The sequence below is a fragment of the Thunnus albacares genome, chromosome 2 (assembly GCF_914725855.1).
Source record: "Thunnus albacares chromosome 2, fThuAlb1.1, whole genome shotgun sequence".
Lineage (NCBI taxonomy): Eukaryota > Metazoa > Chordata > Actinopteri > Scombriformes > Scombridae > Thunnus > Thunnus albacares.
Genome location: NC_058107.1, coordinates 38,882,042 through 38,906,920, shown reverse-complemented (window position 1 = coordinate 38,906,920; position 24,879 = coordinate 38,882,042). Strand labels below are relative to the sequence as shown.

At 41.9% G+C, this 24,879-nt stretch overlaps 1 protein-coding gene across 1 annotated transcript; it reads left to right on the top strand.

The window, feature by feature from the left end:
* Window positions 1-4,304: 4,304 nt before the first annotated feature.
* LOC122969370 (chromaffin granule amine transporter) lies at window positions 4,305-24,402 on the top strand. Its single transcript, XM_044334993.1, has 17 exons — window positions 4,305-5,030; window positions 10,304-10,402; window positions 12,159-12,448; window positions 12,539-12,663; window positions 12,753-12,811; window positions 12,946-13,029; window positions 15,245-15,337; window positions 15,746-15,835; window positions 16,093-16,136; window positions 17,081-17,141; window positions 17,486-17,581; window positions 19,918-19,996; window positions 20,519-20,570; window positions 22,055-22,118; window positions 22,199-22,318; window positions 23,383-23,516; window positions 24,095-24,402. The coding sequence occupies exons 2-17, from the start codon at window positions 10,306-10,308 to the stop codon at window positions 24,203-24,205; spliced, it is 1,599 nt and encodes a 532-aa protein (XP_044190928.1). The 5' UTR covers window positions 4,305-5,030; window positions 10,304-10,305; the 3' UTR covers window positions 24,206-24,402.
* Window positions 24,403-24,879: the final 477 nt, after the last annotated feature.

Here is a 24,879-nt window from a genome sequence, read left to right as displayed (position 1 = left end):
AACGTGTGTGCAGGTGAACTGAGGAGAACAGCTTGGTCAAATATTGATTTGATTAAGGTTTTTTTTTCTCTTTACTGAACTTTGTATGAATTTAATTGATAAAGAAAAACAATTTCTAGCATTATTTTTGTGAACATCCTCACTTTACTTTTAGCACATAACACTTTTGCACAGTACTGTATATTGTATCAGAGTTACCTGAGAATCATCACATGTGTAAGTTTCCTTCAGTATGACAGTGATCAGTGATAGTTGTCTGAACATCATGTGAACAGCTGGTTCACATGACTTTAATGGAGACTGTTTGACTAAATGAGCAGCTGATATTACAGCATTTTATTTGTTTCTGTCATATTGGTTCAAACAGGCCGATATGTTGCTGTTAGCATGTTTCCATCCATCAGATCAGAAAAAACATTTTCACACAAAAGTTAAATTTCATTTTTGATCATTTTTCATGTATTTGACAGACTATGATCAGCTGGTACAAACCACAAACAGAAGATACAATAATAACAACGTGCACAAAGCTCACAGTGCAACACATGTTACCTTACAAAGGAGGGGTATTCATCAAAATGAATAACTCATTTACAAATAACTTTTGGTTCATGAGATTGTAATAACATAATGTGAACATAGATGAGCAGTTTAAATAATACAAAGGTTGCTCATCTGGTTTCTATCCGACCTTCATATCATCCAATAATAATTCTGCTGTTGTTCAGCCTGAAGTTACAAACAGTCTGTCTGTGCTTTTATTTCATAAACAAGCTCACATGATGTCACACTATGAACAACAGACTGTAATTATTACTGACAGTGAGCCTCATACAGAGAATCACAGACAATACAGACAATACAGACACCACAGACACTGACACACAGACACTACAGACACTTACACACAGACACTACAGACACTGATACACAAACACTTACACACAGACACTACAGACACTGATACACAGACACTACAGACACTTACACACAGACACTACAGACACTGATACACAAACACTTACACACAGACACTACAGACACTGATACACAGACACTACAGCCACTGATACACAGACACTACAGACACTACAGACACTTACACACAGACACTATAGACACTGATACACAAACACTGACACACAGACACTACAGTCACTGAAACACAGACACTACAGACACTTACACACAGACACTACAGACACTGATACACAAACACTGACACACAGACACTGCAGACACTGAAACACAGACACTACAGACACTTACACACAGACACTACAGACACTGATACACAGACACTACAGACACTGATACACAGACACTACAGCCACTGATACACAGACACTACAGACACTACAGACACTGATACACAGACACTACAGACACTACAGACACTGATACACAGACACTACAGACACTACAGACACTGATACACAGACACTACAGCCACTGATACACAGACACTACAGACACTGATACACAGACACTACAGACACTGATACACAGACACTACAGACACTGATACACAGACACTACAGCCACTGATAAACAGACACTACAGCCACTGATACACAGACACTACAGACACTACAGCCACTGATAAACAGACACTACAGACACTACAGACACTGATACACAGACACTACAGCCACTGATAAACAGACACTACAGCCACTGATACACAGACACTACAGACACTACAGACACTGAAACACAGACACTACAGACACTGACACAGTCCACGTGGAGCTTTAGTCTTTGGCTTTATGGAGCTTTATGAGTCAAGATGGCGGCTCGGTTCTCTCAGTCAAACAGCAGCATTCTTGTTATTTTGTGTGTTCAGTTTGCTGCACCGACACGCCTTCATATGAGAAACTGGGGTCGAGATTACACCTCTGAAAGCTTGAACTCTGTTCCTCTGGAGATTCTGCGTCCTGAGGAGTCCGGCGGAGTATCATCATCCTGCCTCAGAGTTATGAGATGCTTTGAGATGCTTTTACTATCTCACAGTCCACCATCTTACATCCAGCAGTTTGCCTTTGGAGGAAACAGATCTGCAGAGTCTCTATCGCACAGCCCCGTCACACCTGGAGCATCCAAACACAAATGTCAGGATGCTATTTGTTGACTTTAGCTTCACTTTCAGTACTATAATCCCACATAAACTGGTAGACAAAGTCAACATCCTGGGATTAGCCTCTTCACTCTGCTTATGGATTAGAGACTTCCTTACTAACAGACCACAAAATGTCAGAATCCTCGACCCTCATCCTGAACACAGGTGCACCGCAGGGCTGTTTGCTCAGAGCGGCCCTCTTCACTCTCTCCACCCCCCTCCTCCTCCTCCTCCTCCTCCTCTAACACTACAGTGAAGTGTGCTGACACCACTGCAGTGGGATTTATATTCAACAATGAGGAGACACAGTACAGAGAGGAGGTCCAACATTTGGTCATGAAGTGATGTTTGGACAATAATTTGGTCCTGAACACAAAATCACAAACCAAGAAGATCATTGTGGACTTTAGGAGATCCAGGAAGACCAAAAGTAGAATGGGAGGCAGAGCCTTCGGCTATCAGGCTCCTCTCCTGTGGAACCATCTTCCAGATTGGGTCCGGGGTGCAGACACCCTCTCTATGTTTAAGAGTCGGCTTAAAACTTTCCTTTTTGATAAAGCTTATAGTTAGGGCCGACCAGGCTCGCCTTGGATCAGCCCTTAGTTATGCTGCTATAGGCCTAGACTGCTGGGAGACTTCCCATGATGCACTGAGCTCCTCTCTCCTCCTCCTCCTCTCCATCTGTATGCATTCATGTAACATCAATGCATGTCACTAACTGTGCTTCTTCCCCGGAGTTTTTTTGCGCTTTCTCATCTCGCAGGAAACCCTGGGTTCTGGGCCGAGCCTTCGCGGTCCTTCACGGTCCTGTTGGCGTCCTTCCCTGACTGTTGCTGTTGCTGTTGCTGCTGCTGTTGTCGTTGTTGTTACGATTGTTGTTATTCTGTCCCCCCCCCTTTCCCTCTTTCTTTCTCTCTCTCAACCCAACCGGTCAAAGCAGATGGCCGCCCACCAAGAGCCGGGTTCTGCTTGAGGTTTCTACCCGTTAAAGGGGAGTTTTTCCTTACCGCTGTCGCCAAGTGCTGCTCATGGGGGAATTGTTGGGTCTCTGTAAATTAAAGAGTACGGTCTTGACCTGCTCTATGTGAAAAGTGCCTTGAGATGACTTTTGTTGTGATTTGGCACTATATAAATAAAAATTGATTGATTGATTGATTCCAGCAAATGCACAGAAGTAACAGAATAATGCTTAAAATATAAATAAAGTATATTTAATCAAACACTCCCCAGCTAATAGATGCATTTAAATCAGCATAAAACAAGTTTAAAGCAGTAAAGCAGTCTGCGTTGATTTATAAATGAATATGATTCTGATAGTGTCTGTTGTCCGCAGCTGCTTTATACTGTATGAAAAGCTTCTTCAGGTCATTAAATCCCTGCAGCATCTGAAGGCAGCAGGACACATCTGATCATTAATCTGTAACTCAGATCAGATTACCACATCAGATTACCTGAACTCTTCAATCCAGTGTTTCAGGAAACATGTTTCTAACTTTGTGAGCAGTTTTTTATCTGTTCGTGTTTAAAACGACTTACAATTGACAACATGAGTAGAATGAAGATTAATGCAATCATGAAAGTATTTTTTTCATTAATTATTTCTTTAATTAATTGTTAATAAACAAAACACATTATGTGTTGACATGGTGCCCCCCCCCCCCCGTTACTTTTAGCCTCTCCAAGCATGATGTCCTGGCGCCACCTAGCGGTGGAGAGTGTCAATGACATAAAATTCTTGGGAATCCATATAACAAAAGATCTCTCGTGGTCCTTTAACACCTCCCACCTGCTGAAGAAAACTCAACAGAAGCTTTTCTTCCCTCGTAGCTCCAGTAAACTTGTACAGCAGCAGCACAGAGAGAATCCTCTGTATCCTCCGCTGTGGTCTGCCAGCTGTACTGGATTGACTTGGTCCAGGAGCTTAAAACAGCACAAAGGGTTGTGAGAACTGCCTGGACACGGTGCTGGTCGTCTACTCAAGTAGGCTAGCAACACCAGTAAGGACCCAACACACCCAGGTCACCATACAGAGCCATCAAAGCCTCCATCAAGCCCCCCACCCTCCCATAGCTGCCTCCCAGTTAGCCTCCCCCAGCCCTCCCCCATATTACTGCACTGCTGCAGTTTACCTGCCATGCATAAGTGCCTTTTATGTACTTTAATATACAGGTAGAGGAAACTTCCACTGTGCTCCCATGTCTCTCTAACTTGTTGTTCAGTACTTTTATTATCTTGTCTTCATCTTGTTTTCTGTTTCTGCAGGTCTCTGAGAGTTACTGAACACAAAGCCTGATATATGTTATTCCTGTTCTTTAACCAATAGGCTGCGAGGACAGAATGAAGTCATAATAAAACAAGCAAAGCAAAGAACTCTGAACACGTTCATACAAACAAGAATCTGTTATATGTGGTTTAATGTGGAACGTGTGTTACTGCACATATGAGACGACAAACATACATGAACCACATCATACAGAGCGAGCAGCAGTGTAAACAGACCTGTGTGTGTGTGTGTGTGTGTGTGTGTGTGTGTGTGTGTGTGTGTGTGTGTGTGTCTGTGTGTGTGTGTGTAGATGTGTGTGTGTGATAAGGTCTCCAGCCTGCAGGTTGTTCCAGGGCTTCAATAAAAGGACAGCAGATGCTCACAATTACTGACACACACACACACACACACACACACACACACACACACACACACACACACACAGGTCAGAGGGTGTATCATTTGCGTTGTTGGTGTGTAGATGTGTGTGTGTGTGTGTGTGTGTGTGTCTCCACATTGTCTGTTTTCATCATTATCAGAATAAAAGAGAGGAAACATCTTCCTCGTCCTCCTCTTCCTCCTCAAGTCACATATAAAGTCTCTCCGTCAGCAGCTGAAGCAACGAGAAGCAGATCGTCAGTCGTGCAGGTAAGACGCACCTGTCTGTCAGTTAGTTGAATCATTCAGTTTAATGTTTTATTTATTTATTTTATTTATTTTGCTTTAATATTTTGTGAATTTTCAGTTTTAGTTTTCTTTTTTATTTAGATTTTATTTTAGACTTAAATGTTCACTTCCAGTTGAGATTTCCTTGATATTTGATTTTTTTATTATTTCTTTATTGTATTTCTATTTAGTTTATGAATCACTTTGTATTTATTTTATTTTTTGAATGCAGCTTTTATTTATCTGGAAATTAAGATTCATTTTATTTATATATCTATATATTTTTTACTTTTTAGCTTTTGTTGACATTTTTAAAATTGCATTATTTAAATGTATTGATTTATATTAATGTTATATACATTTAGGACTCATTTTTATTTTCCTGCATGTTTTTATATGAGTGTTTACTGTGTTTGTTGTAGCTGTTAGACAGACTCGAAGGTGTATTGATCTTATGTTTGGCTCGTGTTTTCATTGATGATTGTTGCTCAACTGCATTTTATTTTTTATTTCCTCTTTTAATGAGTGACAGAGGTCAGAGAAGGAAAGATTCACACCAAAATAACCTGAAATATTCAAGAGAAATATAAAAAGTGACATTGTTTATATTCTACAGAAGGTTTCTGACCTGCTGAGTCAAACAAAAGGTTCAGAGACAAAATTACATTTCAGATCAATTTTCCATCAAACGAGAGAGAGAGAGAGAGGAGGGGGTGAAGCAAACGAGATGCACAGAGATAAGAGAATAAAAGCGGTGCGTGTGTGTGTGTGTGTGTGTGTGTGTGTGTGTGTGTGTGTGTGTGTGAGATAACTGTGTTAGTGAGGGAGGAAAGAGCCTCTAAAACAATCACACAGTCAGCTCACATTCACACTAACGAGGAAATAGATGAAAACACAACCAGTGGTAGAAAGTAACTAAGTACATTTACTCAAGTACTGTATTTAAGTTCCATTTTAGAGGTATTTGTGTTTTACTTGAGTATTTCCATGTGATGCTACTTTCTACATTTCAGAGGGAAATATTGTACTTTCTACTCCACTACATTTATTTGACAGCTTTAGTTACTTTTCAGATGAAGATTTGACACAATGGATAATATAACAAGCTTTTAAAATACAACACATTGTTAAAGATGAAACCAGTGGTTTCCAACCTTTTTGTCTTTTGATGTCTTACAAAAAGCAGTGTGTAGTCGGGGTCACATTTCACATGTCTATGAGTTGTTAACTTTAAGGACTTTTACTTGTAATGGAGTATTTTTACATTGCTGTATAGGTACTTTTACTTCAAGGTAAAGATCTGAATATGTGCTCACAAATCATTATTTCATAACACACACGTTAATATCATCTTTCAGGACTTCTGAGGGTGAAGTTGTTTTTTTTAGATCAATCACTAAAAGTGTTTTCACTTAAAATGACAAAACAATTGAAAGAATTGTTTAAAAAAATGGTTAAATCTCTTCTTTTTCCTTCCACTTTGGTTGACAAACAGTTAACTGTGTTAGCGCCACCATCTGGTCACTCATGTAAGGCAAAGTCTGCTGGTGTAGGAATAGTTTGTTTCAGGAAATAGTCTTGTTCTCTGTGTGAGATGTTCAGATGGATTTCATTCTCATGTAATTAGCCTAGCTTAGCATAAAGACTGGAAGCAGGGGGAAATCTATAAACACCTCTAACAGACTTTAGATCAGACACCAAACCAACGTGTTGAAAGTTCAGAGTCTGCAGGCTCAGACTAATATCTGATGGCTCTGATCAGAACAGGCGTCCTGTTGTTTCATTAAAGATCAGCTGTGACATGAAGAAGCTCTCAGTCTCAGTGCATTATATTATTATATTATTTTACTGCAGACATGTCTGTTTACAACTTAAACAGACCCCCCCCCCCCCCCCAGAGCAGAGAAAGGTGGTCGATAGATACGTTTAACTCTAAACAAGCTGTCAAAGTAGACGATAAAGAGAACAACACTTGCATGAAGCGTCCGCCGTTGTTGTTGATGTTGTGTTTTTGCTTCTTCCTCTTCCTATGAAGCGCCGCGCTACTGCCACCATCTGTCCTGTCAGCGATACGACAGCGTTTCTACGTTGCTTTTGTGGGCAGCGGCATTGTGGTCTCTGTGCTGGACTAGTGTCCAGGCCTTGTGACGGCATGTTGCGGTGGTAGATAAGAGTCCTGTCCAGCAGCTTTGGCTTTCAGCACGAGTCTCTTTGATTCTGCTTTTACGTTGCTCTGAGGGTAACCTGGTGATGAAGTCATGCTGGAAATTCTTTGGATGCGTATTCTGGTCTATTGTCTGAAATGACAAAATGGGCTTTCAGTTTCTTTGTCACTGTAGTGGACTTTGTATCTGACAGATAGTCTGGTCTGCTTAGCATTTCATGTGAAAGAAGTGTTTCTTTCTGTTGTTTATTGTCCACTGTCCTGCAGATGTCACACTTGGTTACATACGTCTTGATCTGGTTGTTCATGCCCTGCCAGTGGACACACTCTCAAGCCCTCCGTAGGCATCCTTCCTCACCAAGCTGTCGGGAGGTTAACAGTTCACCCCTGAACCCTCATGATAGCTCAGCTCCTCCTGGAACGAGAACTATGGTCAGATTTAACTCGGTGTCTTCGTCTTGTCTTTGGCCATCCCTGGTGCATTGTCCTGATGAGAATCTGTGTCAGAGAAGCAGCATGAGGAAGTCTGACAGCCACATTGAAGCCACTGACTACCTCTCTGGAGGAAATAGGGAGGTTGATTTGTTAGCTCGGGAGCGGCCAGCTAGACTGAGGCCTTCGCAATTAATCATACCTCCAGAGTGGAAAGATGGTAAAACAGGTCTAACCAAACTACCACAGCCTGACCGACTGAGCGTGTTAAAGCAAATACACGAAGGTTTAGGGCATGTTGGAGGAGACAGGCTGGTAGATTAAGGGGCTCAGGTCTGGATATACATGAAGCCAGGGGTATAGTGATCAACTTTAGGAAAAGTTACCCCGAGTGTGCATGACCCTAACCCTAACCCAACCCTAACCCAATAATTTGGCTTTTAAAAACTGGATTTAAATACATGATAATTGGATTTGTGTTTTGGTGCATCACAGCAATCTTAGTTGCCTCATGGTTTCCAGCCCAGTAGAGCGGTGGGATGTTGCAGATGATGAAATAATGACCCCAAAAAGCTTCACTTGGGACCAGAGTGAGTCTAGAAACATTCCTGTCTAATAACAGCTATTTTGGAGCGTGTGACCGATCAGGACGTGACTCTGACAGCTGATGCCGACTAAAGAATGAGGAAGTTGACAGGCTGTTAAAACAATGACATCTAGTCAAGCGTCTCATCATCTCTCCCCTTCGTGGTTCACACCCATGACCAGGACGGATGCCAGAGCTGTGCACACGGACATGACTGACGTATGTGACATTTCTTGGCTTATTCTTACCGGACGAGAAAGACAAATATGGGTAATCCAACAGATATACAGGTCGCTTATCAAAAACTGAATATGACCACCTTATCTTTGAAATTCGAATATGATCGTTATGCAATGATTCCTGCTAAAGTTACATGTTGGCAATTTAAAGCCTGACAAGTCTTAAGTGGCAGCAGGCTGGTCAGGGTCAGGTCACGTAGATGGTTAATCATCACCATCACTACAGAATTTATTATTTCTACCCAACTGGGTAAAAATGTTCACAATACATACGCTGAGCCTGTTGCCTCCAGGTGCAACAACAATCAGGTTCACAGATCTACTGCAACATATAACTTAACAATAGTTCCTATTGTTACACTGTGTGTGTGAAAGCCTACAAAAAGGAGAAAGAAAAACAGATCTGTCAGTAGATCGGGAAAAGCTGAGCCGGCGTTTTGGAAAAGTTTTAGTGTTTTAGTCTGGATGGAGGCCAGCTTAGTGAGGACGTGGTCTCACTGTGTGTCCTTGAAGTCTGATGAATGGATTTCCTTCTTCATAAAACATTTGCAAAGCAGATTCTTAACAGATTTTAAATCCTTAATTGTTTACATTCATGTTTGTTAGTCAACAGTCTTCTTCTCTGTCTTTACTGGTGCATTGCTGCTTTTCTTTACACATTACTGCCACCAACGTGTGGTCAAAAGCTCCACAGAGTATCTTTAAGTACCAGCAGCCCTCATGTTGAAATGTTTTAACATCAGCCCTCGCTAACATCTGATTGGCTTTGTCTTTTAAAAAAAAACAACAAATAACACACGGTGGAGCATCAGATAAATAAATGTTTTAATCATATAAAATCATTTTGATCCAGAGAGGAAATGATGAACGTCTGTCGGTCCATCGCTGATTTTCTGTCATATTTTTTATGGCAACTTATAGCGTTTTTGTAATTATGTTGTTGTTGTTTGCTTTGGAAGAAGAAGAAGAAGAAGCCTCTTTTCATCTCAAGCAGGAACTAAATATTCAAATTCAGATGCAGAACTTTAGAGTTGTGATTAACCACATATGATCTGTCTCTCACTGTGAATGATTGTGTGCGTTTGTGTGTGTGTGTGTGTGTGTGTGTGTGTATGTGTGCATGATGTAGTGTAATTTAATAACGACTTGTGATGTGCTAGAAGGAAAAGAAACTAAATGGCGCAGAGCGATTATTACAAGTATCATAAGCAATAAGTAGCAGTGTGTCATTATATTGAATATATAATCTATAATCAATGTAAGGGCACAGAAATATGTTAAAAAAGAATCTCACTTAGTGCACTGGATAAACTTGTGAAAGTGTTTGTATTAAACTTTTTTAAAAAAAATAACCTCCAGAAAGGATCAAGAAATAAGGGTGTAAAACGTCAAGAATGAGGTTTGGCAATAATGGTGTAAAAAAAACCCTTGAACAGTTATAAAAAAAATAAAAGAGCATAACTGGATGGAACTGGATAGAAAGCCCAAAACCTATTTTAGAGATTTCGGGCCAACAGCAGGTGATTTAAAGAAATTATAATGGTGTAACTGGCTGGTATAGAAGAGGTCGGACGGAAGGTGTGACCTATGTAGACCCAAATAAATAAGACAACTCCCTGAGCCTACAAACTCAGAGCATCCCAGTGAACATTGTGTACACTGTGTTGCTCTCCTTCATTGCCGGCATTAAAGTACATTTTGCTGCTCAGAACTCCTGATGATTCTTTTAAATTTTTGAACATCAAAGAGAAGTTTTGTCCTTGAGCTGATCTGAAACTTTTTTCAACTGAGACCCGAAAAAAATCATCTGACACGACAATGTGTGTGTGTGTAGACATGCAGTGGCTTCATCAGAGTCGAGGTTCTCCCAGACTCGTGCTGGTGGTTGTGTGTGTCGCTCTGCTGCTCGACAATATGCTGTTCACTGTGGTCGGTGAGTACACACACACACACACACACACACACACACACACACACACACACATACACAGTCAATAGACAACACAATGTAAAACATCTCAGTTGTGGTTAAAAGTTTCTTCTGAAGTCAAACCTGAAGCCGCGTCACTGAGTCACACAGTCTGTTGATACTCTGATCCACATTCACTCTGTTGCTTCTTAACACACAGTAACTCAGATGCCATCAACATCATTTTATGCTAATTGGAAATTTGTGCATAAAAAAAATCAACACAGAAAATGAATGAAGAGCTTCCTGGTGTCTGGGTGGTGAAGTAGTTGTGTGAGTTAAAAGTGGAAACAGGCTTTAGTGAATGAACGATGACGTTCATGAAACATGTGACTTAAAATGTGATTCTCTAATGAATCGTTCCCTCGTGTTCCTGCTGAAAACAGATCTGTGACGCAGCTGGAAAACCTGCAGGTCAAAGCTGTCGTCAGCTGTTAGAATCACAGACGCATGTAAAGACTGCAGAGGTCATCAGTACACACACACACACACACACACACACACACCTCTTGACCTTGAACTTTAAGGCCTGATGTCTCAGGTCAGAGTTGTCTCCTTCATTCTTTTCTCAGATAAAATCCTCTCCTCCTCTTCTTCCTCCTCTGCTCTTTTATCCTCAGATGGGTTTTATAAATAGATGTTTTTCACTTCCAACTAGTTGTCACCTCCATCTCATTTCTTTACAGTGTGTTTCTGATTGGTTCCCTGCAGGGATCAATACTGAGTCCACATGATCAAACTCTTCAACAGCAACATAAACACAATATACACATTTATACACTATCAACCATTAAACTACATAAACACAATACAACAGTGATGTAATAAAGATCCTCATGTGCTGCCTGTTGTTGTGTTTTTATCTCAGTGTGTCTGATTGACACATGAGTTGTTGTGTTTGTGTGTTTGTGTGTAAAATGAGCTGCTGTTAGTTGGTAAAGTTCATCATGTGGACTCAGAGTTGAACTGTTCAGGGAACCAGACGTGTTTTTAATAGTTTCTGGACAACAAAGGAGGAATCAGATATATCAGCTTTGATACACACACAATATTTGTTAGTAGATCAGTTCATTGTTGGTTTGGATCCAAACAGATTTGTTGACACCTAGAAACATATAGAAAGTTGACAGAATTATCCTTTAAATAAACTTCTTTATTAATGCTGCAGTATTTCTTCCAGCCATCAGTGGCACCACTGAGCATTTTTTTCCCGTTAAACGCCCTTAAATGTTTCCACCTTAAAGGCTCATAGAGCACATCATGAATACAGGGCAGAAAAATGCTAAAAGGACAAAAAAAAGAAAAAAATGCATGTGGAATCGCTGCAAAGTATTTACATCTACTGTGACAAGTCATATGACAAAAAAATTAATATGAATTTAAAAATTTGAATTTTTTTCTTTTATTAATTGATTAATCAGTATTGTAAGTTGTCTGTAAAACATCAAAAAACTGTGAAAAATGGCCATCGCAGTCTCCTAGAGCACAGTGTGATGTCATCAAATGTCTTGTTTCATCCGACGAACAGCAAAATTAACAAAAATTGTGCGTAAAAAATTAAAATTCAATGTTAATATGAGTTTGTATTTTCTTCCTATAACCAATTTTTAAACCCCTGATTGACTGAAAAGTTCACGTTCTCTGAGATGTCAGGAGAGGGGAATTAACTTTATTTTAATTAAACTATTAATTAATCAATCAATCAATCTTCCTTCCTCAGTGCCAATCATCCCAACATTCCTGTACGCCATGGAACATCCCAGTCCAGAGCCCCAGACCGCCCAGCCCTCCCTGCTCCCTCAGCCCAGCCTCAGTGCACCGGTCCTGGGCCCGCGGTCCGAGCAGATTCCTGGATCGTCTCCCTCCACCTTCTCTCCTCTGCTATCCCTGTTTGATAACTCCACCTTCAGGCTGCAGGAGAGCCGGACCGCCCCGACCCCCGACAGCGAGTCCACAGACCAGACCGGTCTGACCACAGAGCTGCAGATCAACCAGACCACTGACGCCACAGTGAGATGATGTTTACCAGAACTGATCAATGAGCTGATCATTTCATCACTGATCCATCTGATTGGTTTTGTGTCTGTTATCCTGCTGCAGGAGTCCTCTTGTCTTCAGGACAGTTTATTTCTGGAGGACGAAAATGTTCGTGTTGGTTTGTTGTTTGCCTCTAAAGCTCTTGTGCAGCTGATGGTGAACCCCTTCGTCGGTCCGCTCACTAACAGGTTGGATCTGAGAAGAAAACACCTTTCAGAAGATGCTTTTACTGGTTTGCAACCTGAAACACAGTTCTGATGTTTGTGTTTCTCTGTAGGATCGGGTATCACATCCCCATGTTTGCTGGTTTCATCATCATGTTTGTGTCCACCATCAGTAAGTTGTCTCACACACACACACACACACACACACACACGGTCAAAGCAGTATGTTGTTTATAAGGAAGAGCCTAACTGTGTGTGTGTGTGTGTGTGTGTGTGTGTGTGTGTGTGTGTGTGTGTGTGTGTCAGTGTTTGCGTTCTCAGGCACCTACGCTCTTCTTTTCTTCGCTCGCTCTCTGCAGGGAATCGGCTCATCGTTCTCCTCTGTGGCAGGTCAACTCACTTTCATACCAGTAATCATTCAGGACAGAAACGCACTAATGTGGACAAACTGAACAACAAGACTTTTCCTCGATGTTTCATCCACATCAAGTTTTTCATGTAAACCCAAAACAATCTTTAAACTATAGTGAGAACTCAACACACTGCAACATAGAAAAACACATGCAAATAGATAAGAAGAAAACCACAACCAGATACAGAAACACACCAGATACAGACACACACCAAACACAGAAACACACCAGATACAGACACACACCAGATACAGAAACACACCAGACACAGAAACACACCAGATACAGACACACACCAGATACAGAAACACACTACATACAGAAACACAGCAGACACAGACACACACCAAACACGGAAACACACCAGACACAGAAACACACCAGATACAGACACACACCAGATACAGAAACACACCAGACACAGACAGACCAAACACGGAAACACACCAGACACAGAAACACACCACATACAGAAACACACCACATACAGAAACACACCAAACACAGAAACACACCAGATACAGAAACACACTAGATACAGAAACACACCAGACACAGAAACTCACCAGACACAGAAACACACCAGACACAGAAACACACCAGACACAGACACACACCAAACACAGAAACACACCAGACACAGAAACACACCACATACAGAAACACACCACATACAGAAACACACCAGATACAGAAACACACCAGACACAGAAACTCACCAAACACAGAAACACTCCAGATATAGAAACACACCACATACACAAAACACACCACATACAGAAACACACCAGACACAGAAACTCATCAGATACAGACACACACCAGATACAGAAACACACCAGACACAGACACACCAAACACAGAAACACACCAGATACAGAAATACACTAGATACAGAAACACACCAGACACAGAAACTCACCAGACACAGAAACACACCAGACACAGAAACACACCAGACACAGACACACACCAGACACGGAAACACACCAAACACAGAAACACACCAAACACAGAAACACACCAGACACGGAAACTCACCAGACACAGAAACACACCAGACACAGAAACACACCAGACACAGACACACACCAGACACGGAAACACACCAAACACAGAAACACACCAGACACAGACACACACCAAACACAGAAACACACCAGACACGGAAACACACCAAACACAGAAACACACCAGACACAGAAACACACCAGATACAGAAACACACCAGATACAGAAACACACCAGACACAGAAACTCACCAAACACAGAAACACACCAGATATAGAAACACACCACATACAGAAACACACCACATACAGAAACACACCAGATACAGAAACACACCAGACACAGAAACTCACCAAACACAGAAACACACCAGATATAGAAACACACCAAACACAGAAACACACAAAACACACCAGATACAGAAACACACCAAACACAGAAACACACCAGACACAGAAACACACCAGATACAGAAACACACCAAATACAGAAACACACCAGACACAGAAACACACCAGATACAGAAACACACCACATACAGAAACACACCAGACACAGAAACACACCAGATACAGAAACACACCACATACAGAAACACACCAGACACAGATACAGCAGACACAGAAACACAGCAGACACAGAAACACAGCAGACACAGAAACACACCAAACACAGAAACACACCAGATACAGAAACACACCAAACATAGAAACACACCAGATACAGAAACACACCAAACACACCAAACACACCAGATACAGAAACACACCAAACACAGAAACACACCAGATACAGAAACACACCAAACACAGCAGACACAGAAACCCTCAGATGAGAGCTGAAACTTCTTCAAGTATCTAAAACCAAGAAGTCCAGTTGCCCTTGATTCAACCCTTCTTGGAAAACCAAATACAGAAACACGCTGCAAGTCACAAAGAACACAATGGAAAAGATATTTATGCAGCGCATTTATGTATTTTCTTGTGCTCGCTTAATTTGCAGTATGTTGAGCTCTTAGGGCCACCGTGTCAAACACTGAATCACAAAATTCAGTTTGACAGTTTTCCAAATCAGTGTGGACGTGACCTCATTATGCTCACAAACATAAACACATTAATCTACCTGCTGTGTGTGTGTGTGTGTGTGTGTGTGTGTGTGTGTGTGTGTGTGTGTGTGTGTAGGTCTGGGTATGTTGGCCAGTGTTTACACAGATGACGAGGAGAGAGGCATCGCCATGGGCATCGCTCTGGGAGGACTGGCCATGGGAGTCCTGAGTGAGAAACACACACACACACACACACACACACACACATACATACACATGCCATAACAGTGAGTTTTTCTTTGTTCACTATGGAGAGAAATTAGTCTCAATAAGTTTGATTAATACGTGTTAGATACACTCCGATTTGAAAAGCTGCGTGTGACGTCTCTGTGATCAGACCTGCACAGCTGCTGCATGTCGCTGCATGTTCTACATATCTGCCGGGTGTCATTATTATATATTTTAAATAGCCTAAGTCTAAATAAGTTCCAGGTTCAGTTCACTTTTTAAATTTAAACTTCAGTCTCTGTTCTACCCATCCACCTCCAACCCCTGAATATCCCATCATTCATCATCATTTTTTTTCTATATGTGCACACTTTAATGTTTTCATGTAATGCGTGTTTGTGTGTTTCAGTCGGAGCTCCATTCGGCAGTGTGATGTACGAGTTTGTGGGGAAGAGCGCCCCCTTCCTGATCCTGGCCTTCCTGGCTGTGTTCGATGGAGGTAAAAACAGAAACACCTCACAGAGCAGCTGTTCCAGCAGGTGGACTGCTACTGACAGACTGCTAACAGAATAATCAGTTTCATCTTAAACTGACGAGGTTCAGATTTTACTCCGGTGTAGAGAAGAGAATTGATGAACTGTAATCACCTGTGCAGCTGTGACAGGTGATAACTGGGATTTGAACCTGTGACCTTGTGGTTAAGTGATGGTGACCAACAGCAGTCAGTGTGTACTGATGTGTGTTTGTGTGTTGCAGCGTTACAACTGTGCATCCTGCAGCCTTCAAAGATCTCTCCTGGGGTGAGTCCACGTTCAAACACTCGAACTGAAGCCACACTGATCTGGTCTGAATCGGAGCAGGTCTGTTCTGGTCTGGTCTGAGTCGGAGCAGGTCTGTTCTGGTCTGGTCTGAATCGGAGCAGGTCTGTTCTGGTCTGGTCTGAATCGGAGCAGGTCTGTTCCGGTCTGGTCTGAGTTGGAGCAGGTCTGTTCCAGTTGATATGTAAAGATTCTCCTCTGAAGTCTTCAGATCCATCCACCAGTAAATAAACAGAAGAAGGAAACAGCTTCTTGCACTGGACAACAATTAGATCTGGTTCAGTTCTTCATACGTGGATAATCAAGTTATCCAGATTAGTATAATAAAAATTTGACATGAGTCTGGATTTTTATGGTTTTTCGAAGCTGCTTTAAATCCATCTGGAACTGCTGTCATAGCAACAAGTCCTTAAAGGTTCTATATGTAGAATTGTGAAGCAGTTTATATGTATTAATTGTTTTTTTATTGTCAATGAGTGAACAGGTAGTAATGTAATGTAAAAAAAATGAAAGCTTCCTCGACTTTCTCGGTTGTCTGAAACAGCCTGTGGACTGATTTCTATTTGAAGGATCTGGGACGGGTCATAGGAAATCACCAGAATTATGTTTTAAGCATAAATTAGCTGGATGTCAGCAGAGCGACTAGCTAATGTTACAGCAAGTCACAGACAGGCTGTTCTCTGGTTCTCTGCTGCTGCTGCATCTCTGTTGTCTTGTGGTTTAATAGAATCAAACTGCTAATAAAGATTAGCTGTGTTGAGTTCATGTGTCCTGTGAAAACAGAGATAATGACGGTAAGAGAATGTCTGGCGGTGTTGTTACCATCAGATGTTTCACCACAGTCTGTAGCAGCACATCTGCACCACACTGCATCTTTAACATTCATGTTTCTGCAGCACAAAGATCACACCGAGTTTGTGTTTCAGAGTGTGGAAGGAACTCCTCTACTGACCCTCCTCAAAGATCCATACATCCTCATCAGTGCAGGTAAGACACCTGCTCCCCATCACCTGTCTGTCTGGTAGTTTACCTGTCTGTCTGGTAGTTTACCTGTCTGTCTGGTAGTTTACCTGTCTGTCTGGTAGTTCACCTGTCTGTCTGGTAGTTTACCTGTCTGTCTGGTAGTTCACCTGTCTGTCTGTCTGGTAGTTTACTCATCTGTCTGTCTGGTAGTTTACCTGTCTGTCTGGTAGTTTACCTGTCTGTCTGTCTGTCTGTCTGGTAGTTTTCCTGTCTGTCTGGTAGTTTACCTGTCTGTCTGTATGTCTGTCTGTCTGTCTGGTAGTTTTCCTGTCTGTCTGGTAGTTTACCTGTCTGTCTCTTTCCTGCAGGGTCTCTGTGTTTTGCCAACATGGGCGTGGCCATTCTGGAGCCGACTCTGCCGATCTGGATGATGCAGACCATGTGCTCTCCTAACTGGCAACTTGGTATGTTTGTTCTATTTGTTTGTTTGTTTATTTATTTATTTTCGCACAATGTTAATAAAAGTTCAAATATTAAGATTCAGATAAGAAATTTTATCATTCAAATCCACAAGACAGAGCCAAAAAAGTCATATTTCTAAATATTGCTGTGCTCCTCAGTGCAAACCAGAACATTTTCTAACAATGTTCCCAGTAATTCTGATAAGTTTACAAAAACGACTGAGACTCTAAATCGGGTGTTTGAATGTTCTTGAAAATGCAGCAGAAGCTGACGTCAGATCCTGGTTTTGTAGTTGTGAATGTTGCTGAATGTACTGAAATAATCGTTGAAGAGTTACTGACACTGAGAATAACAGACCTTCGACTCAGTCGAGGTGGCCACCATGGAGGATCTTCATCATGGAGGATGTCCATCATGGAGGATGTCCATCATCATCATGGAGGATGTTCATCATAGAGGATGTCCATCATGGAGGATGTCCATCATGGGGGATGTCCATCATGGTGGATGTTCACCATAGAGGATGTTCATCATGGAGGATGTCCATCATGGAGGATGTCCATCATGGGGGATGTCCATCATGGTGGATGTTCACCATAGAGGATGTTCATCATGGAGGATGTCCATCATGGAGGATGTCCATCATGCAGGATGTCCATCATGGAGGATGTTCATCATGGAGGATGTTCATCATGGAGGATGTCCATCATGGAGGATGTCCATCATGGAGGATGTCCATCATGCAGGATGTTCATCACGGAGGATGTTCATCATGCAGGATGTTCATCACGGAGGATGTCCATCATGCAGGATGTCCATCACGGAGGATGTTCATCATGCAGGATGTTCATCATGGAGGATGTCCATCATGGAGGATGTCCATCATGGAGGATGTCCATCATGCAGGATGTTCATCACGGAGGATGTTCATCACGGAGGATGTTCATCATGGAGGATGTCCATCATGGAGGATGTCCATCATGGAGGATGTCCATCATGCAGGATGTCCATCATGGAGGATGTCCATCATGCAGGATGTTCATCACGGAGGATGTCCATCACGGAGGATGTCCATCTCGGAGGATGTCCATCATGGAGGATGTCCATCATGGAGGATGTCCATCATAGAGGATGTCCATCATGGAGGATGTCCATCATGCAGGATGTTCATCACGGAGGATGTTCATCACGGAGGATGTCCATCATGCAGGATGTCCATCATGGAGGATGTCCATCATGGAGGATGTCCATCATAGAGGATGTCCATCATGCAGGATGTCCATCATAGAGGATGTCCATCATGCAGGATGTCCATCATGGAGGATGTCCATCATAGAGGATGTCCATCATGCAGGATGTCCATCATAGAGGATGTCCATCATGCAGGATGTCCATCATAGAGGATGTCCATCACGGAGGATGTTCATCATGGAGGATGTCCATCATGGAGGATGTATAGATTTTAAAGGTTCCCTGTGTGTCATCTAGTAGTGCTGAACAGTTTGTCTCAGACACAAGGATGCAGGTGATGCGATACACGTTCCTGCCAATCATTTCACACTATTCCACTGATCTCCAGGTGGCTCACCAAGAAACACAGAAAATTTAAAAATTGACTTCGCAAATGTTTTATGATGAATGATAAATGTATTCAGTGAGTTTGTTAGATGTCAAGGACACATAGTGAGATTTGGTGAGAAACGCAGAAACTCCAGCAGATGGTTTAAAGTGTCCTTTAACTGACCTTTAAAGGACGGTTCACAATGTTTCCAGTGTGTTTTAAAATAGCAGTCAGTGTCCATATGAACAGTGAAAGAGGTTTTCCTCGCTGTAATCAGGAGAGCGGGAACGTCCTACTATGAGCCATCAGTATGAAGGGTCACCCGCTTCAAATATCTGGGAACAGTAACAGACAATAAACTCACCTTTCAGGACAATGTCGTCTACATATATAGAAAGCAAGAAAACATCTTGCTCTTCTCAGGAACCACCAGCCAGCACAGCCAGTCCGAGGTTTACAAATCACTAACTGAGAGTGTTCTCACTTTTAACATCGTCTCATAGAAACCTTTCAGTAAAGACTTCAATCTATAACCAAAAAGGTAAAAAGGTAATCCAGGTCTACAGTCGCTGCCATCAGGCCACAGACTGAAAGCTCCAATGACCAAGAACCAACAACGATTACAAGACATTATTTATTCCTTCAGCTGTGACCATCTTCAACAAGACTCACGTCTCTCTCTCACATCTTCGCTGAGACGAGAGGAAGAGACACGAGTGAAGGAAGTGAGGAGCTGCGTCATGTCTTCTTCTCTCTGACAGGTGTGTTGTGTTGCAGGTATGGCCTTCCTCCCCGCCAGCATCTCCTACCTGATAGGAACAAACCTGTTTGGTCTTCTGGCCAACAAGATGGGACGGTCAGTGCAATGCATCTGTGCACTTTAACATATCAAACACCTGCTGTAGTTTTCTAAAAGTTAAGCTTTTACTGCAAAACAAGAAACAGGCAGACAGAAAGACAGACAGACAGACAGACAGACAGGCAGACAGACAGACAGACAGACAGACAGGCAGATAGGCAGACATATAGACAGACAGACAGACAGACAGACATATAGACAGACAGACAGACAGGCAGACATATAGACAGACAGGCAGACATATAAACAGACAGACAGGCAGACATATAGAGAGACAGACAGGAAGACAGACAGGCAGAAAGACAGGCAGACAGACAGACAGACAGGCAGACATATAGAGAGACAGACAGGTAGACAGACAGGCAGACAGACAGACAGACAGGCAGACATATAGAGGGACAGACGGGCAGACAGACAGGCAGACAGACAGACAGACAGACAGACAGACAGGCAGACAGGCAGACAGACAGACAGACAGGCAGACAGACAGGTGGCTGATGGGTATGTCTCTGTCTCCAGGTGGCTCTGCTCCATGTTGGGGATGTTTATTGTCGGCATCAGTCTGCTGTGTGTAAGTAAAATATCTTTACATCACTTCCAATCATCCATCCATTCATTTATTGATCCATCCATCTGATCATCCAGTCATCCAATAATTCATCTGTCATCCACCCATTTATCATCCAACCATACAATCATCCATCCAGGGATCTGTCCACTTATCCATCTATTTGTTCATTTACCCCATAATCCATCCATCCATCCATCCATCCATCCATCCTTCCATTCATCCATCCATTCATCCATCTATCATCCATCCATCCATCCATCCATCCATCCATCCATCCATCCTTCCATTCATCCATCCATTCATCCATCTATCATCCATCCATCCATCCATCCATCTATCATCCAATAATTAATTAATCTATGCATCCATCCATCCATCCATCTATCATCCATCCATCCATCCATCCATCCATCCATCCATCCATCTATCATCCAATAATTAATTAATCTATGCATCCATCCATCCATTCATCCATCCATTCATCCATCCATTCATCCATTCATCCATTCATCCATCCATCCATCCATCATCCAATAATTAATCTATGCATCCATCCATTCATCCATCCATTCATCCATTCATCCATCCATCCATCCATTCATACATCCATCCATCCATTCATCCATCCATTCATCCATTCATCCATTCATCCATCTATCATCCATCCATTCATCCATCCATCCATCCATCCATCTATCATCCAATAATTAATTAATCTATGCATCCATCCATCCAATAATTAATCTATGCATCCATCCATCCATCCATTTATCCATTCATCCATTCATCCATTTATCCATCCATCCATTCATCCATTTATCCATCCATCCATCCATCCATCATTCATCCATTTATCCATCCATCCATCCATTCATCCATCCATCCATCCATCCATCCATCCATCCATCCATCCATCCACCCATCTATCATCCAATAATTAATCTATGCATCCATCCATCCATCCATCTATCATCCAATAATTAATCTATGCATCCATCCATCCAATAATTAATCTATGCATCCATCCATCCATCCATCCATCCATCATCCAATAATTAATCTATGCATCCATCCATCCAATAATTAATCTATGCATCCATCATCCATCCATTCATCCATCCATCCATCCATCCATCCATCCATCCATCCATCCATCCATCCATCCATCCATTCATTCATCCATCCATCCATCCATCCATCTATCATCCAATAATTAATCTATGCATCCATCCATCTATCCATCCAATAATTAATCTATCTATCAATAAATCCCTTCATCATCAATTGATCCAGTACCTTCATGTATTAAACTGTGTTGCAGGATGTTCACGTCCTGTTTTCTTTTCAAACATTTCATGTCAAGTTTTCTTCAGAAAGCGTCTGAATGTTTACAGTCAGGTTTTCTCACCAGGAACCAATTTAATCTGAACTGCTTCATCTGCATCACATGACATGGTTACTGTGTGTGTGTGTGTGTGTGTCAGGTACCTTTTGCCACCAGTATCTACGGTCTGATTGGACCAAACGGCGGTCTGGGCTTCGCCATAGGTGACTACCAACACATTTAATAGAATAGAACATGTTTGATATTATCGTTTGATATTTGATGAGCTGCTGTGGTCCTGCAGGGATGGTGGACTCCTCCATGATGGCCATCATGGGCTACCTGGTCGACATCCGCCACACCTCCGTCTACGGCAGCGTCTACGCCATCGCTGACGTGGCGCTGTGTATGGGCTTCGCTATTGGTAACACACACACACACACACACACACACACACACACACACACACACACACACACACACACACATATCAGTGGAGGAAAGAAAGGAAGTACATTTTTACTTTTTTTTGTACTGTTTACTTTTTATATTTCTGCTCTCCCACATTTCAGAGGAAGTTTTTTTACTGAACTACATCTACTTGACAGACATAGATACTTGTTTAGTTTGTGTATTTGTTAGGACAACACTCTTTAATCATTTCTGTTCATGTGCCAGCTGCTTCATGTTCATGTTCAGTCCTCTGGTGAGATGAAACTGATGACGTGATGCTTAAACATTAACAGACAGAAAGACAAACAATAACACAATAAACACTTTAAAGACAGTTCACATGTCCTGTAGAGCAGCAGGAGACAAACCATCAGTACAATAATACAGCAGCAATATTCACTATTCAGCACATGTAGTCATGGAAACAACAACAATAAGAAATAACATAAATAAAACATGACAATCATAATGTTGATCTTGATAAAATGTTAAAAGATGCAGTAATATCATACACAGACTACAGACGCCTGTTTGTGTTGTTGTTGACCAGATGCAATAAATATAAAGTAAAATAAACAAACTATCCAATAATATATAAATAACCTAAAATGACCTCCATCACACCAGCTACAACATTAAATTAGTGCTTACATATTACTACATCAATAATAATAATCAGGTATAATAATATAACACTGACAGATAATAATAATGACAGATAATACTCCTGTACTCTGATTTTTATTTGGATAGAAGTCAATAAATTCAGAATAAAGTAAAATTATGTTTAAAAAATAAATGTGTAATAGAAATAAAAGTGTACTTCTATTTACAAGCGCTGTACTTTTACTGAAGTAAAGGATTTGAATACTTCTCCCACCGACATGATTCTGTGTCTGTGAGGAAGAATTGAAAGGCTGATCGTCAATAAATATGATCATTAAATTTGGGCGTAGAGGAGAGGAGGTGACGGGGCTGATGGGAAATGTAAGGAAAACCGTGGCGACTCATTAGAATCTGTCTCTGTTGTTCCAGGACCATCCACAGGGGGCGCTCTGGTGCAGGCGATTGGTTTCCCGTGTCTCATGGTGTTTATCGGGGTGATCAACATCCTGTACGCTCCGGTCTGCTTCCTGTTACGTAACCCCGCTGTCCGAGAGGAGAAGATGGTAAATATGAAGCCAGATTACAGTCTGTTCATCAGGAATTATTATCTTCAGGAGGTTTAAATGATTCTGTTCCTCCAGACTAAACTAGCTTCACCTCTAAACTGTGTCAGTTCAGGTTTAAAATCCAACAAATACACAAACTCTGAGGTCTGGACCCGTTTATATCGAGGCAACAACACGTCCCAGCTGCAGCTTCACGGCTGAGGCTGCATCCTCAACAAATTCCCCAAAACACTCGGTTCACAAAGTATAATCCTGTGTAAGGAAAACACACTGGCAGGGTGACTGCAGGTCCTGACACATCGCAGGAAGTGTGTGTGTGTCTGTGAAGTTGAAGCCAAAGTGTTTGTGTGAAGTCATTACACAGCGATTAGACTGATCACACATCACAAGCTGCTGCCCTCAAAGCTGCAGAGGAAACATTTCAACTTAATAAACTGTCAATTACACACAGATTACAGACACACACACACGACCGGGTTAATGATTGAGTGTGTGTGTGTGTGTGTGTGTGTGTGTGTGTGTGTGTGTGTGTGTGTGTGTGTGTGTGTGTGTGTGTGTGTGTGTGTGTGCTGCAGGCGATCATCGATCAGGAGTGTGCGATGCACAGGAAAAACTACAACACACAGAAGGAGAGTCGAGACTTTCCTCTGAGCGACTATAGTGAAGAAGAAGAGACGGAGGAGTGACACACACACACACACACACACACACACACACACACACACACCTGAAGATGTCCATGTTGTGATGTTGTCCTCAAACATGTTTTACCTTCATCATCAGACGCCTCCAGTCGTCACAGAACAGACGTCAGCAGGAAGGTTGTGAGGTGCTGCCTCTCATGTTGTTAACTTGTACATTAAACTAATTCATTATTCATTCATTCATTCATTCATTCATTCATCAGTGTGAGATGCTGCAGATTACAGAGTCAGCTTCAGGTCTCACACATTTCACTGGTTGATTCATGAAAGTTGTGGTAATGAAGTAACTTGTGATTCCTTCTGTGTCGGTTTACAGCGTCATTATAGTTACAATCTTTCAGATTTCAGTCCTGGTTGACGGGGCAATACCTGTGGTTACCGTGGTAACAGCAGGTGTGGTTTTAACACTACAGCAAACACTGGTTGAAGCAGCTTCTTTGTCCGGGAATCCATCAGTGTGTGTGTGTGTGTTTACACAGCAGCCAAACAAGTCGGTCGGTCTGACGTCCTGCTGCACAGAACGAAGTGTTTCCTGTGGCTGCTTCACAATAAAAGCCACCATGTGTTTCCCAAGTCTTTTAATGTGAAGCAGCAGCAGCAGCAGGAGGGTCATTCTGTAATTTGGGGAACATTTCACTTTATTACAAAAATACTAT

Excerpts from the sequence above, each read along its gene's own strand:
- LOC122969370 (XM_044334993.1), top strand. The coding sequence starts at position 10,306 with ATGCAGTGGCTTCATCAGAGTCGAGGTTCTCCCAGACTCGTGCTGGTG. Across the intron at positions 12,664-12,752 it reads GTCGGTCCGCTCACTAACAG|GATCGGGTATCACATCCCCA; the intron begins GTTGGATCTGAG and ends GTTTCTCTGTAG. Across the intron at positions 20,571-22,054 it reads TCGGCATCAGTCTGCTGTGT|GTACCTTTTGCCACCAGTAT; the intron begins GTAAGTAAAATA and ends TGTGTGTGTCAG.